General features: G+C 38.0%; 1 protein-coding gene across 1 annotated transcript in view; it reads left to right on the top strand.

Annotated features, from left to right (window-relative positions):
• The window catches only part of SV2C (synaptic vesicle glycoprotein 2C), a 104,762-nt gene that overhangs the window by 47,316 nt on the left and 32,695 nt on the right, over window positions 1-24,751 (top strand). Inside the window, exons 3-4 of the mRNA XM_027882912.1 lie at window positions 1,850-2,030; window positions 14,324-14,475. Of these exons, the coding sequence (XP_027738713.1) occupies window positions 1,850-2,030; window positions 14,324-14,475 (333 nt within the window). The remainder of the gene's footprint in view (window positions 1-1,849; window positions 2,031-14,323; window positions 14,476-24,751) is intronic.

Below are 24,751 nucleotides of genomic sequence, written 5' to 3'. Positions count from 1 at the left end.
GGGGGGGGGGGGGGGGGGGGGGGGGCAAACAAGACCCCCCCGTTTCGCACTTTACTTTTCTTGCTGTAGCTTCAGCTGCCAGCTTCGACCTTGGAAGCTCCGTTATCTTTCGGCTGAAATTCTTCCACAGCGGTTTCTGTCCAAGCAGTTCATCTTTTAAACTTTTTTTTCTTCACTCTCTTACAAGAAAGAAGGGAGGACTTCAGTGCTACACCTGCTCCCCCCACCCCGGCCCAAGCCGGGGGAGGAGGGAGTCTGGCCCTGCTCGGGCCCGCTACTCCTCTCCCCTACATGGCTGCTGCCCCTAATTTCAACTGTGCAAACAAACCTTCTCTTCCGTTTTCTTAAAGATGTAATTAGCAAAGGCGTCACTGGACTTTTGATTGGCCTTTTTGTCCGGAAATTACCTGGACAAAACCATCCTCAGCCCCAGGGATGGGCTGGTGGGCAAAACCACGACAGGAAGGAACAATGAAAACTACTTGTACAAAACACAAGGGGAAACATGGACAAATTGGGGTGCGGGAGACTCTCCAGATGTCAGCACTTCAGATACTATCACCAGGAATTCCAAGCATGGAAACACTGGTGATTGACCTCTACATTAATAAGTGTTTAACCAAGTCCAGGCATTTGTTTCAACTTCCTTTTCCATCCAGCTGCTTTCTTCAGGGCAGAGGTGATTCTTCGGGAAAATTTAAGTTCAGCAGAGATTCTGAAGAATTTGTCCATTCTTGAAACTAATCAAAAAGAGACACAAATCAAGGATTGCTAGTATTTAACTGCTTCCACCACCTTTATTGTTAATGTCTGCTCTCTAGCAGATGCATAAGATGATAGCAATATGCTACATGTATAAAACCCAACCTGGGAACTTCAGTAAGAAAGTAAATGAAAGCAGAAATACATGTATCAAACAAAACACAAATTTGATGGTTCTGTCAAAAACTTGGGAATTGTTTTTTCCTTCTGACAGTCTGCTCAATGTGTTGTATATCTTTGTAATGTGTTTCCACTGGGAGTTTGTCCTTGGAAAGGAAATAATATACAATATGCTATGGTGTGAATGGTCAAACTATTAAATATATCAACTTATCTTTCTGTGAGAAAGTACTTCATGTGGAAAACATCATTAATGTTTAAAAAAAATATATTTTTACCTGTGTCATTTTGATATATATAGCTACACTGTAATGTACCTGTTCAAAATTCTTTGGGGGGAAAAAACAACAGAAAACCCCAAAATACTGAATCAAGAGCATTACAGTGCTTTTGCTTATAAAGGACATCACCTTTTTAAATAAAGCAATACCCTGAAGTAGGAAGGAGAAAAAGACAATCCACCCAGACCTTTTCGTTTCTACAGATCTCAAGTGGAAATTGTTTCATAATCACCTTTCTTTAGATTTAGACATATTACTCCCAGTGATTAATCCCCTGTAAGAATGCTTATTTTTTAGAAATGTTTAGACAAATTGTTTTGGTAGGGGAAGGTAAAATTTTTTGCAGTATTTAACATGAATGCAGTTTGTTACTGAGTAAGCAGTGGTTTTTCCCTTTATTCTGACTTACTTGCCTACATTTTTATTGTTTTAACTATAGGCACCTGGTTTAATATTTATATTAAACTTCAATGTATCTGGTAAGAAATGACAAAGAAGTGGTAGGAAATCTGTTCTCCCTAGATACATTTGCAAAGCTATGCATATAATTTCTATGCAGTGAGAAAGGATAAAATAATTTGTCTGCTGTTTTTTTGGTAAATATAGAAGGTTAACTGGTTTTGATGTCATCAATTATGGTCAAGTTACGTAGCTCACAAAACAATATCTTTGTTTGTGTATTACAGGTAGCATAGTGTACCTTGGGATGATGATGGGGGCATTCTTCTGGGGAGGCTTGGCAGACAAGGTGGGAAGGAGACAGTCACTCCTGATATGCATGTCTGTCAATGGATTCTTTGCCTTCCTTTCATCATTTGTCCAGGGCTATGGCTTCTTCCTCTTCTGTCGCTTGTTTTCTGGATTTGGGTAAGCTTGTCTGGTTTTGTTCATTTCCACAATTTCATGTGTTAATAAAACTTTCCTGTTTGCAAAAGTACATTACTTAATACAGCCTGTGTCAGGGGTAAGAGAATTAAACAATATTGCTACTGCACTCCTAAATAACAACTGGAAGGGGAAAAATAATGATTTTAGGGGAAAGACACAGAATAAAAATTATGAGATTGTTTGTTCTGTTTTTGCAAAGGATTTGCTTTTTGAACTTGATCAACTTGCTTAACCCTTTTATGCCTCAGCTTCTCTATGTACAGTATCTTTTTCAGGCAGCAAAATAATACCCTCCTGACAGCTATACTCTAAGATTTTAGTAATATTCATACAGTTTCTAATGTGTTTTTGTGCATAATATTTTCTATAATGCCACTGCAGTCAAGAATGTAAAATTTAAAATGGGGTTCTAGGTTGTGCCAGATGTTACTGTTCTCTTCAGAAGAATGATATTTGTGGCCCTGAGTTTTCTTTGCTTTTCATTTAAATAACTTCTCAGTTGTTGTAAAAGTTTGAGTTATATCTAATGGTTGATTAAGTTTATAATTTTAAACTTCATGAACAGAAATTGAGATACAAAAGTAAATTACTGTGAGAAAACTTCTGTTTTTGCTGCGCCTTGGATAATAAAGAGCTCTGTTCTACAAAGTGTGTAGTTTAGCACTTCTGGTAATTGCTTGATTCAGATCAAAACTCCTAATTACAACTCTAGTTCAGGCCACTATCAATAATCATGATGCTGAACAGACACGAGCACAGCAGTTGTGTTGTTGCATCACGCACATGAACTCCACTGCTTGTATGATTTGTTGGCTGTACATTATGTAACCATAATGCAGCAACACTGTTGTGTGATGTTTGTGGGTTTAGAAATCCCTTGAACTGCTCTGAAGCAGGGCTAAACACTCATACAAAAAAGATTACCATAGCACTGAGTAGTTTTAAACTGATGTAGGAAGGGGAATGGAAGGGCAAGAGGAGAGAGAAAAATGTGAGGAGTCCTCTAGCTAGAAGAATCTCCTTAGTCTGTCAGGAGATTGCCAGATATGACTTTAAAAGACAAGGGGAAATGTCAATACTCTAATTATTAAAAAAAACCAAAACAAAACCAAACCAAAAAAACCCAACAAAAACAACCAACAAAAAAACCAAACAAAACCAAACAAATAAACAAACAAACAAAACCACAAAAAACCCAAACAAAAACCACAAAAAAAGCAACTTAAAAAAACAAAATCAAAAATACCATATGATAGATCACCATAAGTTCCAGGTGCTATGTTTTGTGATGCCATAGAGAAACACTACAGATAATGTTTCATGACACTTTTCCTCTTCTATAATCCTGACAAAGTCCAGAAGCTTATTGTAATACTGCTTAGCCTTCTTAATTTACTGGGGCAGTACCTTGTCCTACTAAGTTTTATCTTTTGGCTGAAAGTTTTGGGACACTGTTGCTTTTCACCTAGATTGTCCCTCTTGGGACATACAGCAAAAGAGGTATTTATTATGCCTCATGACAAACTGGCCTGTAGGGTCTCCTCCTCACTTTTACAGTAATGATCAGTGCCTGTGGCTCTCATTGTGACAGATGTACATCTTGAGTTGAAAATCATGTTCTACTGTGTACACAGCTTATGATTAATGGTCTTTGAAGGAGCATGCCCTTCCTATCTCTATCCTGTATCTCTTTGTGGGTCCCCACTCTGCCCATCTTTGAGACCTACATGAATAGATCATAGATAATTTATCACCATGGACTGCATTTTAAATGGGTCCTCCAAAACAGGTCAAAACCAACGAATCAACCACAACAAGAAAGATAGGATGACCTGCAGAGTCATTCCTCATAGCAGTTACTGCAGAGAAAGGTGCATGGCTGGCTCACATTTGCTGTGTTATTCAAAGATTGGATTTTTCCTCAGAGTAATTTCCTTCAGCTGATATCAGAGCTTTAGGAGGTTTCTAGAAAAGAGAAAAAGCCAAGAGGTTTCTAGAAAAGAATCTGTTCCTCATTCCCTCAAAATGAGAGAAAGCTCATTTGATGAAATATTTCCCCTTTTCCAGTCAATGGAAACTTCACCAAACTGTCACAGTTTCTCAAATATGGTGGATAGCCACTTAGAAACTTCATCTTCCAGTTCCCTCAGGACCTACCGATGTTGCTCATCAGGTCCTATCAACTTGTGCACCTTCAGGTTTCTTAGATGTTCTCTGACCTGATCTTCTCCTAGGGTGAGATATTGTCATTCTCCCAGCCTCTGCCTTGCCTTCTGCAGCTGGTGTGGCTGGAGCACTTGGTGATGAAGACTGAGGCAAAAAAAGGGCCCACATTTTTCCCAGTCTTCCTTTTCTTAACAGTGTGCCACTGTACCTTTGTTAGAAAGAGAAGAGGCTTTGCTCCAGTAATTTTGTGTGAATCAAAGAGCTCAAATACAAAAGGGGAATAATTTTAAACAAATAACTGAATGATATATTTTAAAGATAAAATAGTAGTATTACTCAGATTGGAGAAGAATTTTTTAAAGGAGAAGAGAGTTATCTGGAAAATTTCATTAAATTAAAAATATAAATTAAGAACTATTCAAATTAAAGAATTATACTTATCATTTAAGTATATGGAGTTTAAACTGATGTGTTGGTTTCTAGATAATCTTAAAAAAAAGAAAAAAGTTAGGAAACATGAAAAAATATAACCACTATCTGATAAAAATTGAAATTATTTTAAAAATACTATGAAATATTCTCTTTGCAGTCAAAATATGTTTACAGAAGTAAACTGCTCAAGAAAAAAAAATCATACCATCACATACTTTTTTTTTAATTTAATTTTTTCATCTGCTAAAACCTAAAACTGGTAAAACTTCCTCAAGAAGACAAAAGATATTTTGAATGCAAGACAGTACAAGTAATACTACTTGTAGTACTACAAGTAATACTGCTGTGTGAAGGGCATTGATACACATGGAAGTCTGAAAGGTGAACTTAAGCTAGAGAAAAGAATAAAGAAATGTTGGAAAATCTTCAAAATCATTTCCTATTACAGAAAATAATATCATAACTTTGATTCTTCCATTGATTAATCCAAAACCAAAACTCAAAAGGAAATTGAATCCAAAAGCCTGATAAAGGTCTAGGAGGGTCTTAGACCTGGTTTCCTACAAAGTAAGAAGACCTAGATGAGAAACTGTGAGCTGTATTCATCATTAACCATTGGAGGAAGGTGCAAAGATTTATCATGAAAGAACCCTCTGTCTGAAATTGTCAAAGAAAGGTTTCTCTGATACAGAACATGACTCACAACATCGCTATTAACTTGGATGGAACTGAAGTTGTTGTCTATTCAACACTGCTGGTGTGAAATATTCTCAGTTACAGAGTATTATCTAATTTCTCTTACAAAACTAATCTAAGCTATTAGTTTATTAGTTGTGATACTTACAGATAATTTTAGTTGCAGCTTTTGTAAGTACGACGACTCAGTTTAGGATGAAGTGATTAAAAGTGCACTACAGCGGGTTTTTCTTATCCCAGCGAGTTTCATTTTGGTTTCTTTGAAGTAGCCAGAGATGATAACAGTTTGGAAAAATGTATCATGCTTATTCAGCCCAACTGTTATTTTTAGAAGTAATTGAAGTTTCCATGCAGTGAAAAGTTAGCTGAAATAAATATCCTGAGATGAACTAGAGTTTAGAAAAATTTCAGACAGCCTCATATGTTTGCTCCTGGAAGAAACTTACTATTTCTCATGAGCAAAGAAAAAAATGCTAAATAAATGTGTCCTATTTTTTAAAACAACATATTGTTCCCAGGCAACAGAGATTTCTTTCAATTTGCCAGAATTCCTTGACTCACCTTCAGAGAGCTTTCTTCATCCTTCCCCAGACAATATCTCTAAACCTTCCTGCAGTACTCCTTCCACGTAATTGGATTCTACCACAGAGTCCTTGTGTCACTGTAGTAGCACTAAATTCATAATTCAGGTATTTTCTAAAAAATTCCTCACATTTTTATGGGGAATCAAAAGTTAGCAATAATGGATGTAGTTTCTTGCAATTTACGATTTGGAGGTGATTGTCTGTGCAAATTCACACACACTGCCTTTTACCAGTTTTGTATATTATATGTAGTGACAAGAAACTCTTAGAGACCATGATAGGAAAGGTGTGCAAGAAGTCCATAAACATAACAACTGTAAAAATCTTCCAGCAGAGATATAGACAGTGTGGACAAGATGTTTGGTGTACACAAGCAGTTGCCTTTAGGAACTTCAGATCTAGACCAACAGCCTGCTTGTATAATTGTGTGTCATCAGTACTTTGTATCATGTTTTATTTATTTTTTACCTCTTTATAGCCACTAGTTTCACTTCTTTTTCATGAAGCACCTTATTTTCTCTCACCCTGAAAAGATCATAATCTTTCTGCCTCTAATTCCTCTCCAGCATCCAGCCGTCTCCTACCCAAGGCTATCAGTGTTTTACACTGCAAGCTAATGAATAGCTCTGTTGGTGATTGGCTTCAAAGCTGATAGCCTATGCCAAAAGGGATATATGCTTCTCAGTGAAGCCAAGGAATCAGTTGGCAGGGCCTGAGCTTTCCAAATAGCTTAGATTCCCCACTTGCAGCTTTGGAAGTGGCTAAAAGTTGACTAATCTAAACCTTGGATAGCCAGGTGAGAAGTGGTCTTCCCCTTTCTTTGAAGAGAACAGGACAGTGTTCTTATGAGGAAAGGAAGACCATATGAAAGGGAGAGAAAAACTAGACAAGGGAAATACATAAATAATGTAGAGAGACAGAAAAAAATGACAGAAAAAAATCAAAAGAAATATTATAGAGTCATAGAATCATTTAGGTTGGAAAGGAACTTTAAAATCATTGAGTCCTAGTGTCAATCCAACACTGCCAAGTCTACCATTAAACCATGTTCCTAAGCCCCTCATCTATGCATCTTTTAAATCCCTCCAGGGATGGAAACTCCACACTTCCCTGGCCAACCTGTTTCAATGTTTTAGAAATGTTTCCATGAACAAATTTTTCCTACTATACAATCAACACTACCCCAGCACAACTTAAAGCTGTTTCCTCTATCCTTTTCTTGGAAAAGGAGAGACACACACCTGCCTACAACCTCTGTTCAGGTAGGGAGTGATAAGGTCCTGCCCTAAGACTCCTTTTTTTCCAGCCTAGACACCCCCAGCTCCTTCAGCCACTCCTCATAGGAATTGTTCTCCAGATGCTTTACCAACTTCATTGCCTTCTCTGAGCACGTTTCAGCACCTCAATGTCCGTCTTATAGTGAGTGACCCAAAACTGGACACAGTACTTAAGGTGTGGTATCACCAGTGCTAAGTACAGAGGAACGATCACTATCCTGCTGGCCACACTATTTTTGATACAAGCCAGAATGCCATTGGTCCTCTTGGCCACCTTGGCACACTGTGGCTCATGTTCAGCTGCTTTTGACCAGCACCCATCGGTGTGTGCTTTTCCACTGGACAAAATTTCAGCCACTCTTCCACCGGTCTACAGCACTGCCTGGGGTTGACCCAAGGGCAGGACCCAGCACTTGGCCTTGTTGAACCTCATGCTGTTGGCCTCAGCCCATCAATCCAGCCCATCCAGATCCCTCTGCAGAATCTTCCTAGCCTCCAGCATGTTCCCATTCTTGCCCAGCCTCGTGTCATCTGCCAGTAGACTGACAGTGTCCTCTATCCCCTCATCCAAATCACTGATTAAGATATTAAACAGGACTGGCCCTGAGTGCTGAGGAACCCCACAGATTCCCAGATGCCAGCTGGGTGTAACACCATTTACCACCACTCTCTGGGCCAGCCATTCAGGCAGTTCTTAACACAGGAAGGGAGCCCCTGGTGGTCTAGTGGTTAAGGACATGGCGCTGTCACCGCCGAGGCCCAGGTTCGATTCCCGGTGTGACGGTTTAGACTTGGCTCCTTGCCAAATGCCCGAAAGTTAGGACAGTAGTCTCCTTCCCCCCTCCTTTCTTCCCTTAGGTTAAAGGAAAAGAAACTATAAAAATTAAAGAACTCAAAGTCAAGCTGTTTATGTAAAAATATATCTATATTTACGTAAATTACAGTTATGTACAGTTAATATGCTATATACACAGTAAAAGGGGGTCCACCCCACCCGAAGGGATAGGGAAAGGGAAAAAAGGGGATGAAAGGGAGCAAAAGGGACACCGAACAGGTATACTAGATCAAATTATACTAATAACTAACAAAACAGATCTCACCATGTCTCTTAGAACAGCAGGATCGGCAGTCACAGCCAGCACTCTCCAAACCTCCACGTGGTAGGACGGTGGACTCTGCAGGCCTCAGCCTTAGATAAGCGAGACCAACACAGGGACCCACTGTTCTCAAACCTCGCCGGAAGAGAAGAGAGCGAGGTCTCTAATCTCTGACTTATTTATACTCTGGTTTACGTAAAAATTGTATGGAATACTGGGTACTTGGCTACTTCCTTGGTTACAAACTGGTCACCAGGAAGGCGTAGACTAAAACCATCACACCCGGTCAGGGCCACTCCCCGGGCAGATGGAGCTCGTTAGCCCTGTAAGGCAATCCATCTACGTCCTGAGGACCTCACTGCCACCGTCCAAGCTCGCTTGGCCCCGGCAGATGAACCTCAGGATTAAAGGGTGGGCTCAGTTCTGCGCACACTGTGTCTCACCTAAAAAATCCAATGCGCAGGCTGGAAGGTGTAAAGACCTTCCCCGATTCTTCGTTCGCGAAGACTGGCCATTAATACAGGGAACAGTGCATCTTTCCAAGCCATGAACAGTGTGCTTCTCTGGGAGAATGCTGTGGGAAACACTGTCAAAGGCTTTACTGAAGTCCAGTTGCAAAACACCTGCAGCCTTTCTCTCATCCCCTGCCATAGACAGAGATCAGATTGGTCAAGCAGGACCTACCTTTTACAAACCAGGCCTGGTTGTCTGGGCCTGATCCCCTCATTGTCCTATGTTTGCTGTGTGATGGCATTCAAGGATATTGTGCTTCATGACCTTCCCCGGCACTGAGTTCAAGCCTATAGTTTCCCAGTTCCTCCTCCTGGCCCATCTTGTAGATGGGTATCACTTTTCACAACCTCCAGTCAACTGGGACCTCCCCAATTAGCCAGGACTAACAATAAGTGATGTAAAGTGGCTCAGTGAGCAGTTTCACCTCCCTCAGGACCCTTGGAGGGATCCTATCCAGCCCCATAGACTTGAGCATGTCTAAGAGGTGTGGTCGGTCACCGACCATTTCCCCTTGGATTATGGGGGCTTTGTTCTGTTCCTTCTCTTTGTCTTACAGATGAGGGGGCTGGGTACCCTGAAAACAACTGGTGTGACTTTGTTTCCTCTCATATGATAAAGGGTGGATATTCTCCTTGGCCTGCCTTTGTTCTTAATATATTTAAAGAAACACTTTTTTTATTATTTTTTACAGCAGTAGGTAGATTAAGTTCTAGTTGGGCTTTGGCCCTTCTGATTTTCTTCCAGCATAAACTCATGACGTTCTTGTAGTCCTCTTGAACGGGCTGCCTGTTTTTTCAAAGGTTATAAACTCTTGGGTTTTTTCTGGAGTTCAACTGTATTCATCCAGGCTGATCTTCTTTCCTGCTAACTTAACTTTCAGTACATGGGAACAGCTTGCTCCTGCAAGCTTGTTCTGTAAGAATATCCAATGTTCTTGGGCTCATTTGCCCATCAAAATTGCCTCCAAAGGGATTCTCTCAACCAGTTCTCTTAAAGAGGTCAGTCTGCCCTCCAGAAGTCCAGGGTACCAGTTCTCCTTGACAGTCCTCCTTACTTCTCTGAGAATCAAAAACTCTGTCATTTTCTGATCACTGTGCCCCAGACAACCTCCAGCCATCCTATCACACCACCCATGAGTCCTTCTCTGTTGACAAACAACAATTCCAGTGGGATGCCCTTCCTTGATGGCATCTTGATCAGCTGTGTCAGGACATTATATTTCACACACTCTAGCTGTCTCCTCGACTGTTTCATCTTTGCTCTATTGCTTTTCCAGCATCTGGTAAGTTGAAGTCCCCTACAAGAACAATGGCTAGTGATTGTGAGACCTCTCCCAGCTGCTTTCATACTATTTCATCCTCTTTTTCTTCCTGGTTGGCCTGGGTGGTCTATGACACCAATCATGGTATCTGTTTTTTTAAGTAAAAACTTGAAAAGATGACTGAAAACAAAGAAGAAAATATGCAGAAGAATGCATTAATAAACAGTGATTTTGTGATTACCAGTACTGGCAGATGTGGAAGCAATTTATCTGACATATCAAGCAAATTCTTTGCAGTTATTCTTTTCAATATGCTTGAATTTGACATCATGTTAGACATGATTTTTTTTTTAATAGTGGGGGGGGAATTTGGGGAAAGAATTATTTACTCATCAGTTCATTTACTTATGAGAATCATTTACTCATCAGTTCAGCTTCCATCAGAACTGACAGTACAGTAGAGTTCAGTAAAAAAATCACATGAATCTTTTTTACAAGGACTATCTTGCAATTAATAGCATACAGGCCCCTTATGTACCTGCAAGGCAACTTCTATAATATACACAGTCCAAGGAAACGCTTGTATTTAAACATGAATAGAATGATCAGCAAAACTTAGTCTACAGTTTACAGTGCTGCAGTTTTCTTGGTTTTATCCAGCAGTTCTGAAGGAGAACTGGTCAATCTGACTGCTCACCCTTAGATACTTTGCTAGTCTAATGGCAATTCTGAAAGGAAAACAACAGAGATGTTTTTCAGTGAGACTTGTTGTAGTGGGGTATTGAACTGTTAACAGGGAGAGGGAAGGGTAGATGCAATTGAATGGAAGGACAAGGGGTGATGGTCTGTTTCCAAATCTCTGACTCTGTGTTTTGAGCTCTCTTGCTTTTTAAAAAATTGCAAATAACAAGGTGACAAGTTGCAAATGCCATCTCGCACAGACGCAATCTTTGTTTTTAGTCTGGAAATTGTCCATCTTTGAAAGAGAAGACAAGGTATTTCAAAGAACACCACCCTACCTCGTGCACTTAACATTCTGTAAGGGTTTGGGTTTTTTTGTAGTTATTTCTATGCTTTGTATGCTTTTGCATTTCAAGCCCCTTTGGCTAGTGAATCTACAAATAAACAAAAGCTGCTATCTGTAGCCAGAGGTTCCTGAATGCCTACAGATGTGTTTTCATTACTGCTGTCACACTGTGCAGTTGCCAAAGTCTGTTGTGACAAATCATAGCCCTGAAGGTAGGTTAGCAGACATTTATCATCTTTGTGACAAAGAAAATGCAAATGTATCTTAACTGATTGTTTGTTTCACTGAATGCTACCCTCCTAAGGTGCGTCACTTAAATCTGCTTCTGGTTTCTCCTTTCCCATAATTTTCCAGAATAAGCATGAACTGAGAGTGTGCATAAAGATGTAATTTTGCATTCTTTCTTGCCCTGCCTACTTCTGATGGGGTTTATCACATAAGATGAAAAATAACTGGAAAATATTGTAGCTGACATTTGTCATTCTTTCAACTGATATTTACACTGTTCTCTCACATACAGAGGAATATGTGCAGTATCGAAAGGCTCCTGCTCTTTATTAGGTGTTGTTCTTCCATTTCTTCTTACATAGTTACAGAAAAAGAAAGGCTGAAGGCATGCATCCTGTTGTTCTGGGTGCAGAGACTAACCCTTATGGTGAGAGAGTTTATTTTATGATCTTGAGCTAACCTCAACAAAGTTTTGTCTGTTGTTGGTATTGGGTTACAGAATCTGTTACTTGGGAGACACTTACCACTCGTGATCATCAACCTTGAGGTTTATATCAGTATGTTTTTTAACCTTTTTAAAAAATGTTCAGATGCCACACAATTTATCTGTGGAGGTGTAAAAAATTTACATATTCAAACTATGTTTGCACCTTGTAGACACCTTTTGTGACCCTTCAGGAAGCAATGGCAAGGAGTCCCGCGTCCTATGCGGATTACAAGTTTATGTCCACTGGTTTGGCTATGATGACTGAAGATATAGCATACATAAATAGTAGATGAGATGTGAAAACTTCAATTTGCTTGAAAAATTTGTATTTAGGAAAGTTAAACTTCTTATTTTTAGAATGAACATTCTTCTCAAGTCAACACAGTTTTCACAGGCTTTTCACCTGCACATGCAGATTTATCAAGAGAGGAACACAGTTTGATGTATCAAATTATTTTCTGCAAATGAGGATGAGTCATAATTTACAAACACACTAACAGCAAACAGCCCACTGTATCAAACCAATTCACTGTCAGAAGCAGACTTAATACTGTGTCATGTGGGAAAATAGCATTTGCATTTCTCTTAAAACAGAAGATGAAGTCTTCCTACTTAAAACTTAGTAGTAATTCTGCTTTTAATTTTGTTTGGAATTCCCTCTGTGCCTGCCACAATCCATTTCACCAACAGGTGGGCAACAAAGAAGCAGTCTGCTTTCAAACTTACAATTCAAAAATGTCAAGAATCAAATTCTGTTCCTTCCATGGATTTTTTTTCTTTTTTTTTTTTTTAATTATTAAAAGGGCATTCTTCTTTACAGCTGTTGGGTGATGTGGTGGGGTTTTTTTTTAATACGAACATTTGATAATTCATATTGATGAAGTATCTGAACGAAGTATCTGAAAGATCATCACAAGAGAGTGATGGAAGACATCAGAGATGCTCCTATCCTCCCTTACCCAAGTCTTTGAGAGGTAGTTTATGCTTCTGCTAGCAATGTTCAGTATACCAGATACCATATTAGTTCTATAACAGAAAATTACTGTAGTAGATTCCACTATCTGAAGGGAGCGGACAAGAAAAATGGAGAGAGACTTTTTACAAGGGCATGTAAAGACCGGACAAGAGGTTTTAAATGAACAGAGAGTAGTTTAGGTTGGATATTAGGAAGGATTTCTTTCCTGTGGGGGTGGTGAGGGGCTGGGACAGATTTCCCAGGAAGTTGTTGATGCCCCATTCCTTGAAATGTTCAAGACAAGGTTGAATGGTGCTCTGAGCAACTTGGCCTAGTTAAAGGTGTCCCTACCCACAGCAGGGGTTTGGAACCAGAAAATCTATAAGATCCCTTCCAACTCAAGGCATTCTATGATTCTATGAATAGCTGTATACAGAAAGTGGGAAAACAGCAGTCCCCTAAACAAGCATAACAGCTCAATCCAGTGTTTCATCAGAGCACCTAAACATGTCTTAAAATAAACTGTGTGGTTATAGCACTGAATTTTCTTAGTTGTGAAACACCATTTCTGTATTGGTGTTTTCATTATGAGTATTTGTTTAAACTGTTTTGAGGTTTGTTCTTTGCTTTCAGTTTGGCAGCTCCCAGCTGACATTGTAAGTATGCATTTATTGACATAAAAATTCAAACCATGCTGTATACTGCTTTGAAGTATATAGTCTAGTATGTGAGAAGGTATTTTCATCATCAGGAGAAACAAAATAAGGACTTATCCTGTTCTGGAATATTTGACAGTTCGCAGTGGTAACAAGCAGGTAAAAATAGTAAAAGATGATTTGGAAACTGGTGCAAAAAGTGAAACTTACTTTGAGTTACTTCAATTTTTGTAAAACAAAGTTCAATTTTTTTTTTTTTAATTTTTTTTTTTTTTGGTCCACTGACCTTCACAGAATGTTTATTTTACCATGTGAAAATTGAATATTATATGAATGTATAGGCTTTTTGTAAAAAATTAAGTAAAAATCCAGCCTGGGATGGAGTCATGAAGTCATGAAGTACAACTGAATAGAAAATGCTTTTAAATATGTATGAAAAAAAAATTGACATTTAGTTACTTCCTGATTATCTAAATCATGGGAGGCAAGACTTAGAGAAATACCAGTTATTCTTCGGGAAAATTATTATTAGTTTTCCATTAATAACAATGTATTTTGCGCCTGTCAGTAGACTGCCTTGATTTTGTAATGGTGGAATTCAGGACTGTGTGATGGTTTCTGTTCCAGTGACTGACACACTGACAATTCCCTTGAAACACTGAATGCAACAAATAGTACGTAGAATTTTCAAGGAAATATTTGACAAAATTTGTGTCCAAACTGATAGAAGTTTCCTCTAATGTGTCCCCAAAACATGGTGCAATTTGAGAAAAAACAATTGTGCCAGAGAACATGCTTTTGTTCAGCTTTTAAATGACTGCAGTCATGAGCTTGTTCAAACTTCAACTAGCTGTTACTTTCTTGCTTCATCCGCAATCTGTATCTCCTTTTAGGATCGGTGGAGCACTGCCAACTGTCTTTTCCTATTTTTCGGAAGTGCTTGCTCGGGAGAAACGAGGTGAACACCTAAGCTGGCTCTGTATGTTTTGGATGATTGGTGGCATTTACGCTTCTGCAATGGCTTGGGCAATAATTCCTCATTATGGTAAGAAAAACCTTGTGATTTGTAGCTCTTCTAGTATGAAAGTAAAGCTTTTGAAGTATATATCTTAAGAGGGGGTATTCATGTCTGGTCTCAAACTACTGACCCCACTTGCAGTGGATATAGTGAAAATAAGTTGTACCCTAAATAAGAAATAATTTATTAAAAGACCCCCAAATTAGCCAATATCCATGTTTAGTCATATTCCTTAGATTAACAAAAACCTGAACACATGAAAATATGCTTGGTTTTACTACTGAGTCTGGGGAAAATAGATGATGTGGAGACTTGCATCAGAGAAAATGAATTTTAAATTGCTGGGTGTCAAATTGGTGCCCTTTTTGATACAGAGATAAATTGTCAATTATACCTTCTTGAGAAGAAGAGTGAGAACTTTCTTGATGTTTGCAGTGCTGAAATCTGAAATTAGTCTGAAATAAAACTGTGCAGAATGTTTCTTAGTAGATCTTTCTAGTAGTGTAAAAAAAGATATATGGATCAGAGTGCACTTAAGTGCAGTAAGGATGCATAAGGGCAGTGGCTAAACTTATACACACACAAAATATAAGTTACTTTGTGAAAGAGCTCTTTAACTGCCCTGACATGGTTAAACATTATATGGATGTACAGATTCAATTCTGAGTCTCTTGGGCTTGCTTTTCAGAAGAGTTAAGCGCTCACAGGTCTCCAGTGTCGCTGAGACTGCTCAAGGGTTTTTAAAAATCAGCCTCTCAAGCACTTCTCCCTAGCAGTCCTCAAGTGAAGTAAAGCAGTGCAGTGAGTTAGCTGGCATCCAAAGCAGCTTGCTTTAGCCAAACAGTGAAGTTTATCAGAGTTAGATTGTGAAACAGAGGACAACTTCATAAGGTTTGCCCAAAGTGATTTAAACATTTAGCAAGTGGTAATGTCCGGAAATAAATTACAATTATGTGGACTAATCAAATACTTAGACCGTTGCATTAAAATTAATTTTAGAGTCCAGTACACTCAACCTAAATCTATATCTTCAACCTTTCCTTTTGACTTTGAATTGCTGGAATCAAAGAGTGGAATTTTTGCTGAGAAGGCACCATGTGGATTTTTTTTCCAATTAGTAAATTGCTCTGGGCGCCAAGTACATTTTTGCTTTCCTATGGACTTTTAGTTTCTTTATCTTTCAGTTGAAAATGCAAACATTATGACAGACTGATTTACATGTGTTGTCTAAATATAAAATTGTAGATTTTATAAGTAACTCAATATCCTTTACCAAGGCGCCTTTAAAACATCACATGGCAGTATATCTCATTGAATAATAATACACTTTTTTCTACCAAAGCAATGGTCCTAGAGGAAAAAATTTTCTTCTTTCTTTAGCAGTAGAAGAATATCAACAACAAAATGCAGTGCTGCACGGATTATTTTTTGTTGGTGTTGTTTTTTTTCCTCATGCAAAAATATTTGCTCAATAACATAAGAGAAAAGCTAGAACCTGCTTCTAAACCTCATTTATATAGTGCATAGGGATTTCTGAACTCTGCTTCTCGTTTGAGGAATAAGTTGTGTTGATTTTTCTCAACTGGACTCAGAAGTTACTCAACAATAGTGAATGAAGTTGCATCTGTTGAAAAGAGGTAAACAATCACTGAGCATAGTGGAATTATTCTTAAATTAATAGGTCAACACAGTAGAATAATTTCAAATATCCTTTTCTTCCCTCTTTTACAAATGGATTCCTTTTATATTTACTGCTTCTTATATAAACGACTTTAAAACGACTTAGATTTAAAAGTATATATTATCTAGCCCAAGGCAGTCATGGAAGCTATGTATGGATATCATGGAAGCTATGTTTACCAGCTGAACATTTAACTGCATCTTTCAGTCAGAAAACAAATACTACGTTCTCTGCATGTAACGTTTCACCTCTGCTGTTAAAGCAGAGCAGGAGTGTCTGAAACATGATGAGAGAAGTGGCTCTGAAACACAAAACAAAGTGTAGCTAACAGTTGTCTTAGCATCAGCATGTTAAGTGAGGAATTAGCATGACGTACTGCTGCAGTGACCACATATGGAAAGGCTAAAATTATCTGCAGGACAAGCATCACTGTAGTAGGGATTTTGGATTTATATATCTGTTGGATGTTGTTTAAAAATTGAAAACAGATATAGATTTGTTCAGGGTCTCCTAAACCAGAGCTCAGGCCATGGAGAAGTTATTAGGAGAAATGTCTGCGGAGAAACGCTTCTAATTGCAACTAATTAAAAAGCCCAGATTAGGCTGCTACAAAGAAATTGCTTTATACTTGTATCAGGCTGGATAGGGAGAATAATAATCATTTTATAAACATTTTCGCAAATGCAACTTTAAATTTAGCATTATGTTTCAAGGTAGATTAGTTCAAAGACTGTCAAATGCATCAACTTGGTGTTACAATAGTCTTTAAAATGCTCATTTTTCAAATAATGAAGAATCCTAAGATTCAGAAATTTCCATTTAAAATCTAGACAGTGATATCTTACAATTTTTTTATCCCAAGTTTATGTGGTAGTCTGAGAATAGATATCAAAAAGAATTATGAAACTTGTTTTATCAGTTAAAAATAAACAAACAAAAGTTGTGTGCCACACGCATGTATTTTTGTAAAAATCAGTCTCAATTTTTATTGTAGCATATATCCAAACTAAACATCATGGGAAGCTGGATAAGGATTTCAGTGTGCTATTAACTTCTTTTGTTCTTAAATCTTATTCCTGAAAAAAGAAGGGGGGTACTTGACGAAAAATAAATTAAATTGTGAGGCAGAGAACAGGACAGTGCAGGTGCCCAGGCTGTTACAGCACAAGCTGCATGTGAATTCTGAAGCTTTACCTACACTCTAACATGTCAGTTCTGGTACATACCAGAGGAGAGAGGAGATAGCCATGTTAAGTGACTTCAGTGAACAAGTCTCCAAAGTATGAGCAGAAACAGAGACAATAATTCCATGTATATGCACCGAATTCCAATTAAATTAGGTTGGACTACTCCCTAAAGACTGCAAATTTCATAATACAAAATCAAGGAAATAGGAAATATACTTCTTTTGAACACACTCAATGTAAAAAGCAGATTTGAGTCTAAATATTTTTTCAGACCAATGTAATCACATTGCATAACAGATCTTCATCTAAAGTATTCATTTTTCATCACTTGAGTCTTTTTTCCCACTGAATTAAGGACCACTTACTTTTGTTCATAAGAGAGGTATTTAACACTATTCAGGAAACAAATTTGGAGTAGAAAGAAATGGAATAAGAAACTTAAGAGAAAAGCATTCAATTTCAGAAGTGAAGATTTCTTGCCTGGCTGCAATGTGTCTCTCTAGGTGTAAGTAGGATTGTATTAATATGTTCTCTTTTCCAGCAGATTTTTCAATTACATCAGCAAACAACTGGTGTTTTATTCTGTTACTGAAAGAGGACTAGCTACAAATGATATTTCTACTTTAGTCACTAGAATTTTTCAGTTTTGAGAGAATAATTCCTTTACAGTGACGCAGAACTTAAAAATGCAGACATAGAGGTGTCCAAAAGATGCACTCAGAATTGACTTGCAAAATGTTGTATTTAAAATATTAATGATAACTTCTATTTTTAAAATGTCTAGGTATGTCTCCTGCTTTCCTCACTTTTCCCATTCTTTTCCTGGTCTGTAAAATATCTTATTTCTACTTTTCACTGAACATCTTTGCCTATTACTTTTTTCTGGTCAATGTCATTAAATGAGTTTAAAGGGCAGAAACTGGAGTTCAGTTTAGGTAAGAAAGAAATTTTTATATACAGATGCAATATAGTGCTATCATAAACTACCAAATACATTTACAGAATCTCCATCACTGGAGGTTGTTAAGGGCACATCAATCCACAGTCTGTCCTCAGTAGTTTAGAACCACACTATGATCACCAAGCTTGCCACTGGAGACCTGTTCTTAATTCTCCTTTACATAAGGAGATAGTTCTTTCTCTGGCACAGAAATTCCATTAATGGCTTCCATTTCTATCTTAGTGTAAATATGATGAGAGTGGACCAATCTGCTTTTATTTCTAGTAGGAAGCGGCTTGAAGAGTTGCCTGAAAAACATTTCTCAGTTTGCAGTAGAAGATTGTTGAGGTGAAGCAGATCAGTTCACCTGAAGAAAATAACTTCACTGGCAATTAAAACAATCTTTTTTAATTAACTTTTTGGGTAGGTGGCTTGAGAATAGCCTCTGTAGTGTTTACATGTCATGTTTGCTCTGTTCTTGTGTCATCCAACTGGAGATAAAAGAGAAAAATGTATCTTCAAAACTGCAGTAAAACCCCATTCTGAATGAAATCATCATGTACTGTAATGTAGTAAAATAAGTAAGGAGGTAAGCAGAGCTGTATGGAGCAACTATGCAAATGAGGAGATGGAGAGATGCTGGCTCACTGTGCAACTCACAGCATGTACAGCACCAGGTGATGCTAATGGAGGAGTTAATCTATGAGCCTGATGTAGATTTCACTGAGAACATGATGACCTTAAACTGTTGAGTGGCAATGAAGTCAGAAAGCCTTTTAACTGCCTTATTCTATCTTGGATTTTGTTGGTTTAGATGTTTTCTCAGTGGCACATGGCAACAGCATTATTAGGGCAAAAGATCCTATGCCAGTGCTATGTATTATCAGTGGGTTTATAGGTGTAGGACATTGTGAGTACTAGTACCTAATGAGTAATAAAAGTGAAATATCTTGGGAGCCACCCATCTTCCAGCACTACTGATGAGCAGAACTGGATCCTTTTGAGTGGTGGGAGCTTTAAGTGTGGATTTACAGAGATTTCAGTCTAGCCTGCTGGTCTCCTCCCATTATGAGCAAAGTGGAGTCAAAAGGTTGAACTCTTGTGGTGATGATTATTCCCAGATGAATGCCCTGAAAAAAATGTTTCCCAGTACATAAATGAGAAGAGTATATGTTTCAGATAATGAGTGTAGCTTTTCATGTTTGTCAGCCTTTATTTTTGTAGAAATTAAAAGGTTTAGGAATTATTACTAAGATGAAGGATTAGAAGCCAGATACTTTACTAGCAACCTATATAGGCTACATTTTTTTCAACAGTAATCCACAAACTTGGGTATCTCAAGGTCTAGTTAAGAATGTTAACTAGATGAGTATAGAAAATTCTTGACTACTCTGAAAAATTAGGGTCTTAACCTCATCATTACTTGTCTGTAAGAAAACTCCCCAAAAAATTCTTTATTACTCTGCTGAGGCTGCACAGATATCTGTAAAGCATCTTTGGACACAGTTTGCTCAAATTTGTAAGCTTCTAAGTGTCAAAGTTGATGGTGATGCTGTAAATAACTGGCTGTTACTTTTACAGTAATGACTGTATTTCAGGTATTTATTGCAGAGCTTCTAAACTTTCAATTATGTGTTAGAGGTGGGTCTGAGCATCAGAGGAACAACTTAATTTCATTCATGGCTATTTCATCAGCTGCTCCCAGCATTTCCTCAGCAGTGAGATGCCCAACATCTTATAGATGTCTTATAAACCATGGTTTAGTCTTAGGGAACAGATGACCAAATTCTTTCTTCTACCCTTCCTTTACTGTAGTCCCCAGAGGAGAATCTGACTCTCTCTGATGTAGTGTACCCATCCAGTCAAAAGCCCAGGATGCATCTACATGATTTATAGTTAAAAAAATCACACTTGACTGGTTTCATGTTGCTGCATCACTGCAGTTAGTGTGACCAAAACAACCAGTGAAAGAAACTATACTCAGTAGTCATATCTACAGAGGTGATTTACTATTGTTCCTTGGATGTTGACACCTGATTAATGTGAGTTAGAAACAGGGAAAACAGTTATGTTTAGTTTCTTTCTAAAAAGTTGAAATGTGCTGAAATAGGATGCCATCAAAGCATGCAAGAGATACATCAGTCATGTCTTCTTTAATCTTGCAGAAAGCAAATAAGAGAAAAGTGTGATTAGCTGCAAAAGGAAAAGGAATAAACTGTTTATTGCCAATAAGACAAACTGTAATGAGCTGAAATTTATGTCAAGGGGAGGTAGGACAGATAGTGAAAAAACTTTATGATGGTGTATTAGTTAAGCATCTGAATAAAACTGCTATGGAAGTCATGAACTCTCAGTCATGGAAATTCTTTAAAAACATATTTCAATAATATTGCAGGGGCCATTGTTGATTCCGATTTGGAACAAGTTGATGCACTGAATGCCCCCTCAAAGTCCCCTCACCCTTATTCTATTGAAGAAATATTGTTGGTTCAGAATGTGTTGGGGTAGGCCAGAAAAGAGCAAATGAAAGGGAAAAAAAAGAAATTAATAAATTACGATTTAAAAATAAACAAAACAAACAAACAAAAATACACCAACAAAACCCCCAACCAGCATTAGACATTCCCAGAACATTTAGGAAAATGCCTATCTTTATCAAACTATTCTAGCTGGTAACTCCAAAAGGAAGACGGAAGGCTTCTCAACCAGATAACCCTGCACTGATAGAAACAGTGGATGTTTGTTTGTCCACTACCCTAAACATCTTAGACATCCACTGGACTGAGACTTTGTGGCCAACACGTCTGTCCTTGAACAGGCAGCAGTCACGAGCATTGAGGCCATGCTGCTGAGAACACAGCTGCGCTGGGCAGGGCACATCTCCAGGATGCAGGACTGACGCCTCCCTAAGATCGTGCTCTGTGGGGAACTTGCCACTGGCTGCTGCAAGAGAAGAGCCCCGAAGAGGAGATAAAAGGACTGCCTGAAACAATCCCTCAGCCTTGGCCATATCGATCACCACCATTGGTCTGCCCTGGCCTCCAATCGGGAGGCCTGAAGACACACCATCTATAACGCTGCTGCTGCTTTTGAGAACACACGCAGGATCACTCTCGAGGAGAAAAGACAACACAGAAAGAATCGCGTCTCGTCGATATCACCTGGGGAGTCTTTCTGCTGTACCTTCTGCAACCGGACTTGTCTATCTCGCATTGGCCTTTTTAGCCGTCAGTGCGCTTGCAGCAAGAGTGGGTAGAGCCCTTCTCAAATCTTCATTCGTGAAGCCCAGCCATGATGATAATGATAGAAACAGGAATGCACAAGTTGAACCTTTCTTAATTTTTAAAATTCTGGACCAAAACACATGAACAAACAAACCCCAAGACATTGCTTTTCTTACCTTCCTCAAAACATTTCTTGAAAAATACGCCTTTTCATTGTCGTTCAGAACAAATTCAAGACATAGTAGAAGCTGTTTGGGAAAAAGCTGAGCCCAGGGCTTCATTTTCTATTATATGATAGTTTCTGTTCTTTGCGGAAGATAATCTGAATTTAATCGGTTGTCCAGAACAAATAGAAATGCTGAAGAAGATGGCCTGAGGAAAAGGTCCATAGTTCTTAGTTGTAAAAAGCCTATGAATGCATAAATCTGTAGAATTTGAAATCAATATAATGTCCTTTTTTTTAGACTTGGAGGAAACGTGATCCAAATCTTAAAATCAAGAGCAGATCTTCACATTTTCTTTCTTCTACAGTTCCTTTTCTGATACATTTTCTGTCTTCAAAATCCAGCTTAACCACTGAAAAATACCATTTGAGATTTAAAGAAGTTGGAGCTTTGTTAAGGTTGAATCTCCATTTGCTATGAGACTGTGCTAGACTGAATAAATGGAATAGATCAGACATAAAGATATCTACTACATAGTGCAATATCCATTGATCTGTTTTGCATTCCTCTAAGAGACAAAATGATCGTCAATGTGCTGTGCTTCCACTCTGCAAATGCTTAATGCACTTCCATTAATCTGGTATTCTGCAGATGAAGCTATATCTATACTTTTTAAATCTGAATTAATTGAAGTGCATGCAAGGTGGCTTTAATGTTAACTTGAGTTATCAACTTCTATTCATGAATTGTTCTTCATTTGAAATGATCCTGTGAAATTAAATTATACTGAATATGTACTTAAAAAAAAATCTTCATCTTTAGGAACAATAAGACTGACAGAACACAGCATAATTTAGAACAGCTGCTTATGCAAATCTAGCTAGGAAAGCAAAACAAATCATTTGATCAGTTTGCTATTTTCTATGTCCTAATGCAGGGTTTGATACGGTCATTTCAATGTTCATATTTGCAAGCGTTAGAAGCTTAACTAGCTTTTAGCACATCTACTTAATGAGCACTAAAGATGCTCATTAGTGAGCACCTTTTCCTGGGAACTTTAGATTGAGGGCAAAAGAAAAAAATTGTTTATTGAGAGGTTCAGTAAAAATCTAGCAAATTACTTTGTGAGCAGAAAAGTTATGAGGCCCATGTCTTAGGGTTTCTGTCAGTGATCCTGTGATCCTTTCTCTCGTTTCTTGCCCTATATTTTTTAAGAGGCATCATGACAGTACTTCAAGTATGTCCTTGCTTTTTCTTGATCCCTTTCTGCTATAGTCTCTGCAGTTACCCTCTCTTTTCCTCAGAACTGTGCTGTTAAAAACATTCAGACTCACACACTCTCACCATACTCATGGCTGCACTACAGCCCTGCTCTGGTCTAGCTGCTGTCAGGGAGAAAGCCACACGTTTTGACTTAGTCAGACCAGTGCCAAAGCCGATGGATGGTGTGGCTACAGTGCTGTCCCAGTCCCCAGGCTGGTTTTGGCATCCCTGAGGGACCAGTGACATCTCCTGCATTTTCCTCCATCTTCTGATGGGTTCTCTCTCCTGCACCTGGGCAGTATGTTTCACAACACTTTGGAGAATGTGATTATTTTTGAGACTATTTTTTCCTGTGATATTTAATTGAAGTAGGTTAATGGCTTTAAAGGATGCTGGTGGAGGAACTGACAGTCAGGTGAATAAACTGTTTCTATAAACACCATTGTTCAATGCCATAAACATAATTTTCCACAGAAACTATCATAGTAGTCAATCATTCTTATGACAATAAAAAATATCCACTTCTCAGCCTCAGCTTTAATGAAAATTCTGTTTCTTACAATGAATTGGCTTTGAGTAATTTAAGGAAAATTATACCCAAGTTAATGAACATGCCTTAGAAGCCTGGCCAACAGAAATACCTGCAGTCTCAGGCACTAACCTTGCTTTTTTTTCACTTCCAGAAATAAATAGGATGCTGATCTGATAAGATTTCTTTGTTAAAAGTTTTAGTGTTAGAATGATAAAAAGACTTTTGGTTTACAACAGATGAAAAATTCATGCGATTATTCATATCCAAAACATATATTATTTTCTCTGGAACTTAAGATGACAGTACAAATTTGTCAACAGTACTTCCATATTGTTTTTGTGACTTATAAACCTATCTGCTTTGAAGAAGTTAATTATTGTCTTTTTAGAAACAGCTTCTTTCCACTTTAGTAATATATTCTGTCTATGGGTTGGACATACAACTGGAATATAATTTTCCAATTTGCAATGCAGTTGCCTTTAAAATAAAATTAACAAAATCAATTGCAGAATGGAGTTAGATTTCTTTTTGACCCCAGGAATTTTTTTCATACTTTTCTTCAAAGTAAAATATTTTATGTTACTTTTGAAAATCATGCCTTCTTCAGTGACAGTAATTCCACAGAGGTCTATTGAAATATCCCTGCCTACCAGAGTATCTGCATACAGTATTTGACAATATTATTCTTTCTGCTTATAATTATAGGGGAGGAACCTGTACAAATATGTGGAAAAACCCTTACAGTGTTGTGTGCTTAGTATTTCCAAGGTAGCTATGTTTTTACACCATTCAAAAATGGCAGCAGAAAACAATATGAAATCAGCAATGAGAAACATCAAGATTTCTTTAGTGAGGGCTCTGGGCTGGAGTTTCCTTCCTGGTATCCTCAGCTTTGATGATGGCCTAGGTGAGGAGGTGCTGCTTTTTACTACTCTCTGTTCCTTCCTTGCTGTTGGAGTCAGTATTATCTTGTTTCTGTGACTATCTGTCCATAGACAAAATCTACCTCCCCACTGCCAACCTTTTGATATCTATGACAGACTATTACTGAGGATCATTAGTACTTGATTTGTGAGTGCAGATAATATATTGTTGAAAGTGTTTGACCAAAGTTTGATTTCAAGACTTCTGACCCATGGTTCACAGTATATACGGAAAAGCTCCACATATTCAGCTGGCCAGGTTTGTTTAATCGACTACTGTTAGATTAGAAGATAATTCTTAGAATGAATATTTGGTCTAATTGTTAGATCACATAAAGTGCCTGTTGAATCTATTTGTCTCTCTTGCAGTGATAGGATATTACTCCTTT

This window comes from Empidonax traillii, unplaced genomic scaffold, assembly GCF_003031625.1.
Source record: "Empidonax traillii isolate 1590-97213 ecotype Southwest subspecies unplaced genomic scaffold, ASM303162v1 scaffold8:size5222938, whole genome shotgun sequence".
NCBI classification, from domain to species: Eukaryota; Metazoa; Chordata; class Aves; order Passeriformes; family Tyrannidae; genus Empidonax; species Empidonax traillii.
The sequence above is the reverse complement of the archived record's forward strand: the minus strand, read 5'-3'. Positions and strand labels throughout refer to the sequence as shown.